Raw genomic sequence first — 6,000 nt, 5'->3', positions numbered from 1 at the left:
CTATTGTAAACCTTAGGGTTATTCTGTAGGCACTGTTGAAAACCTTTCAGGTACTACTCAATACAGAAATATCGGCAGCCTTTTCTGCAGTCATGCAGCTGCATTGACACTGCTAATATGATAAGATTAATTATGCAGCACTTTGTTTTAGACATGATTTTTTTTCTGTGCAGTGAAAATAACATGAAAAAGTGGAGAATTTACGGATTTGGTATTTTAGTTTCCTTAAAACTTTTAGTTGTAGTCTCTGTTGTTGTGGGCACCAGAGGGGAGGCAGGGAAGGAGAAAAATTTAAATCCAACAAGACAGAAAGATTTGAAAAGTTTAAACTGCAACCCCCTTTTGCTTATTTAACTGACAAGGATATTTTTGGAAACCAGGAAAAAAAAGGAATGATAGGATACATTCACAAAGCTTCATTGCCCTTCAACTTATTTATTGATGTACTGAACATGGAAAAAATCCAAAGTATCCAAACACAAAGTAAAGAACATGTACATCCTTTTTAAATACTCAACAAAAGATATTCTATTCCAAAAATGCGGTGAACCGAGTCAGACTATACAACTTCAAATAAATAATCATTCTAATATTAAGAATTGAGATAAGAGGGGCGGGAGGGAACACTTTTTCATGCCTGACCATCAGCACTATTTGTCAAGACCAAGTAATCGTGAAGAAGTTAATTCCAACAACGACTGGTCAGGCATGAAAAATGTTGCCTCGACCCCACAGCAGCAAGTATCACAACTCATCTAGACTTAAATTTAACTTGTACAAGAAACACAAAGAAGGAATAGATAAACGAGAAAAAGCAGTCGCAAAGATAATTATATAATGCATAGCACACTGCTCATTTAAGGGGAAGCATGACTAGTAATTGGTTTAAATGCCAAGCAGGATGCAGGTGCAGTATTCAGTGCATCTGAGGCTCCGCAGGCCTCCGTCTGTTTCTTCCAGATGACTGAGATGTTGCTCAACAAACTCTTGCAACCAAATTTTGCTAAATGGAGCTGCTTCACTGACCTTCCCCCAAAGTGAATAAAGCAATATACACCTTTTTACGATTTTAAAGACAGGTTATATGCATTACGTATATATATGAGTATGAAAAAGAAAATCAAATAGTTCAAAACTGTGGTTTATATCCATTCTTTACCACATAAATATATATCTATAATGTTTATATATAAAAAACAAAAACATATGTCTTTAGTATCTTAATACCTTTTTTTTTTTTTTACGAAGCAAGACTATCTACAGACCAAACAACCAACAAATTTGATGCACTGTATGCTAGTCCATGGGACAACAAATCAAATTGTTTAAACTGAAGGGAAACTTCAAAATTAAAAGGTAAATATTCCAAAATAAAAGTACCTTACATACTCCATAAAAGTGAAAAGAAAAGGATATATTTAATATCACACTTTCCGATGAAGTCCAAACTAGAACCAAAAGAAGTCTGGCAAATACTCAACATAAAAAAGGACTTATTTACATAGCTCAAAGCTCAGGAGTAATCCGTTCTATTCTTCACACTAGTTTTTCTTAAGCTGCTGCCTTCATTGGCTCGTCTTCAATCGTTCATACAAAGTATGTAAAAACCCTTATTGGTCGATATCAAGACAAAATCAGTCTAATGATATATCGCAGGTACATCACAAACACCATGAGATCCATCTGAAGGGAATCCTTTAGGAAGAACTGATTTTTGATCCCCCCGTTTTCCTTGGAAGATTTCTCCACATTATAATTTTGCATGCACTTTTAGCGAATAAACCTTTGTTTTGTTCTTTTTTTTTTTTTTTTTTTGTTGTCCATTTCCAAATCAAATCGGAAAGCGGGTTGCGGTTACAACAACCAAGATGATGGGGGGACCCACAGATGATTTTACAAATGAAACCAGCACTGCCATTGATTCTATAATCTAAAGATAATACAAAGATCTCAAAAGGTATCTTTTACATCATAAATCTCCCCAGAAATTTCAACCACTGCAAACTTTCCTGTAAAGTTCAAAAGCTCACAAGGTGTCATATGAAGATATTTCTCAAAGTATCCAAGTCAAAATATTTTGTTCCAGGTCCAGTAAAAAGTTTCTCCAAATTTTTCTTTTTATAAAAATAGATGCTTTTTAAACCCACATCAAAGAGGTTCTTAGCTCTTTGGCAAGGTACTGCTTTAAGAATTTTTTTTTTGTCTTTTATCCGTTAAGTTTACAATAAGCAACATTATGCAGCCAACCAATAACCAACTCATATTACAATGAACGGAATACTTAGAAAATCAACTCAACTGCAAAGAGTAGAAAGGAAATACTTGCTAACCACTGAAGGCATAACGCACCTAAGGCAAAAATCAGGACACAGAAATACAAAGAAAATCACTACACAAAACCGTACAAGACTTACTGTTTCAAAGCAGATGTGCAACAAAATGACAGAAACCTAGAGTAACGTTTTCGATGGTCCATCTGTAAAGACAGCAAGAGAATTCAACATCACAGGCAGTCACACCTGCAGGATTTTTTCTTGTTTAAAGTAGATTAAGAAGATTCAAAGCGTAGCAATGAAAAGAATGAAAAAAATCACATTGTTGGACACTAAATATCATTTTTCTTCGTAACACTGATTTACAAAGCTGTTTTTACTAATGTAGAAAGTTACGATCGATGCGCTTTCATTTTCTGGTTCCGTTTTCTGCTGAGTTTTCTAGAAACAATCTCAGTGGGATTTAGGCTTTGTGTGTTTTGTTGGTTTTGAACGAGACTTGCAGCACTCTGTCCCCGAGGCGGTATCCGTTCAAGCTGGCGATGGCCACAGCCGCCTCGTCATAGTTAGTCATGGTGACAAAACCAAATCCTTTGCACTTGTTTGTGTTGAAATCGCGAATGACCTTGACATTTGTGACGGCACCAAACGGCCCGAACATCTGCCAGAGGATGCTTTCATCGGCATCTGGAGCCAGGTTGTAGACGAAGATGCACCAGCCGGTGCCCGCATGCCCCGGGATGTTGATGCCAGCCAGGCTGGTCACCCCGTCGATGGCCATGGGCGAGAACCTGCTGTGAGAGAAGAGAGAAAACAGGGTTCAAGGCGAGAGCTAAAACACACGAAGTAGGCATTTTCAGAAGACAAGAGACCATGAAAACAAGCTTAACAGAAAAATGTGGAGATTCTTCTAAGCAGGGATTTTTTTAATCTCAAAAAACTGTTACAAGTCTTAAGATCATCAGAATAGTTTTAAGTAAAGAAGTATTTCTGAGGTATTGGACCTGAAAAATAAAACCAGACTTTTTTTTTTTTTAACCAAACTTCATTACCAATTGTATCCATTTTATCTTCCTCCTTAAAAAAAAAAAAACAAAAAACAAAACAAAAAAACTTTAAACTGGAAATAAATTATTTGAAACATGTTTTACTTTTAAACAGACTGTTGATGCTACCCCGATGACCAATCAGCAGTCACCGCTGTAGCTTTGTCTTTTTTGCTCTACGTCCCCTTTCTACCCAGTCCATTTTATATACCTCTGATTATATTTGTATTTATGTATTTATTAGTGCTGTCAAATGATTAAAATTTTTAATCAGATTAATCACAGGGTTGTTGTGGATTCATTTCGATTAATCATGATTAAATATTCATTTTTGATCTATTTTAATCGCATTTCATTTTGCAAGCTTGTTGACGCGTTAGCCAAAATGCTAGCAGAATCCCAGACGAACTTAGGCTTTACGTTAATGTGGTATTTTAAGGCTGGAAGTGCTTCGGTGAAAAGAAAACTCCTTCCTGCAGAATGTGCATAACACTTTGTCGTTCGACTGTTCCGTCTTTTTTTTTTTGTAATCAAATTTCCCATTGAGATCAGATTAATCATGATGATGGATTAAAGTGTTAATTTTGACAGCCCTCGTATTTATATTTTATTGCACTACAACCACTTTGTTTTCTCAACATTGATCCATTTCACATTACCCTTTAAGGTTATTTTTAGATGAAAATGTTGTCTCTTTGCACTACAACTACTCTTTCAACCTTTTTTTTTTTTTACTGTAATTGTTCAGTTTGGTTCATATCAAACTGCCTTTACTGTCAATATCTCAGACCTATATTTAAAATGGTCATATTTTAACATATTCTTTCTATATGTTTTAAAACTTATCTTTTCTTCTTCTGCTTTTCTTCAATACTGCTCCTATAAGTGTCTTGGATTGCCCCCTGGGGACAAAAAGTTATTGTTTTTAAAGATTTATTTTTGAGCATTTTGTGCCTTTAATGATAGAGGACGACAGTGGACAGAATTGGAAACAGGGACGAGAGAGTTGGGAAGAGACATGCAGGAAAGGGCCACAGGCTGGATTCAAACCTGGGCCGTCCCCTGTACATTGGGCGCACCTCAAACCACTAGGCTATCTGCACCTCCAAAAAAGTTTTTTAAATTGAATTGTAAACATAAGCTATATAAAGTTCAAATTTAGCAACCAAAATGATCAACTACTGATTAACTAACTCATCACAGATTTATTGGTAGCTGTACTCGGCTGGGTCGTCCAGTTAATCTGTGAGGCACTGTGCAGGCAGAGTCACCTCCACTCTTCACAGTACAACAGCTCAGTCACATATGTGCATTTACACGAGTTTAGGAGAGGGGGGAAAAGGCAAGCTGGTGCACGATGATGATGATATGATCCAAATGTGTCACCCTCTCTGACTAAACCCACGAGCTAAAATCCTCAACCACAAACATGAATCACCTGATAAAACTGATCTATTGCTCAGCCCCAAACTCTGGCAGTAATTAATAACATCATCTTTGCAAAGAAAACAAGCAAACCATCCTCTTTTCTGAGCAGGATGCTTCAGACTTTAAAATAAAGCATCCAGCTCTCCACAGCTCTGATGATGCCTACAAAGACCTGAGTGAAAAATCATTTACTCAGGAACAGAAAGTGCCAAACTATTCTAAGTACCACATTAAAATTGAGCATTGTGCCAAGCCTGAAATAAAAGTCACGCAGAAGCGCCGGCTTTTGGTAAATGTGGTTTTGCAGTTTGATGAAACAAAATTCAAAGTGCATGGAAAGCCTATGAATTATTGCAGCAGGTGTCACGTAAGATTAGCTGCTCCAGTTGGCCTCTCAGGGAACATCCACCATGACAGGTGTGCTCCCAGCATCAAGGACACGCAGGAAGATTTGGCAACCAAGACGTCAGCTGACGAGCCGGCCAGAAGAGAAATCACAAGTCTATTGTCGCCCGTGATGGGCCTTTGAGCTTTCAGGGGATTGGACTTCAATCATACTCCAGGAAGGCATTCTTATAAAACTCAACTTAGACAAACTGGTATCCTGGCGAATCCTGAAAGCCGTCTGACGCAACAAAGTTTAAAACAGGACAGAGCTGTCCATAATAGATCAAGGTAAGAGCATGGAGCTCAAAATACAAGTATGCAATTTTGTGCAATAGCAAGTAAGAGATTGAAGAATTCTGTCCTTTGTTATGTAGACAAGCAGTGGAGACAATGCTTTAATCTAGACATGTTGTGACATTATGCTGAGATTAAAGCCCTTCAACACATCACTGTCACTAACCTCATTTTAGTCAGAGACATTAAACTTCACCTGACTCATTATTTAAAGCACAGAGGCTTTAATTCCTCGGGTACGGCTCCATAAGTTTGGTGTACATTTTTTATCAACGTGGCCAAAGATAGACGGTATCACAAGTCAACGACAGGCAGCTTGAGGCGATGCAGTGTTTTCAGTCTCTGTTCAGCAGCACAGTCCTGACTCTGCAGCTGACTGAATGTGAGCTGTGAACACATCCCTCAGATACACATCCTTACATCACACTGACTCTTTGTTTTCTTACTGCCACCTCATATTATTCAGAAGGTTCAAGGTTTAGAAATGTTTTAGTGTCGACACCTTTTTAAAAAGCTGCAAAAGTCACAATTTTAATATATAAAGTAGGACTCCAGTGACCCACCATTACTGA

General features: G+C 37.5%; 1 protein-coding gene across 4 annotated transcripts in view; it reads right to left on the bottom strand.

The window, feature by feature from the left end:
- Positions 1–415: 415 nt before the first annotated feature.
- elavl2 (ELAV like neuron-specific RNA binding protein 2) overlaps positions 416–6,000 on the bottom strand; it is a 61,688-nt gene continuing 56,103 nt past the window's right edge. For all 4 annotated transcript variants that reach the window (XM_041779605.1, XM_041779607.1, XM_041779608.1 and 1 more), the window contains one exon: positions 416–3,067. In XM_041779605.1, coding sequence (XP_041635539.1) covers positions 2,737–3,067 — 331 coding nt within the window. In that variant the 3' untranslated portion in view covers positions 416–2,736. The remainder of the gene's footprint in view (positions 3,068–6,000) is intronic.

The sequence above is a fragment of the Cheilinus undulatus genome, linkage group 22 (assembly GCF_018320785.1).
Source record: "Cheilinus undulatus linkage group 22, ASM1832078v1, whole genome shotgun sequence".
NCBI classification, from domain to species: Eukaryota; Metazoa; Chordata; class Actinopteri; order Labriformes; family Labridae; genus Cheilinus; species Cheilinus undulatus.
This window is presented reverse-complemented; position numbering and strand designations above follow the sequence as displayed.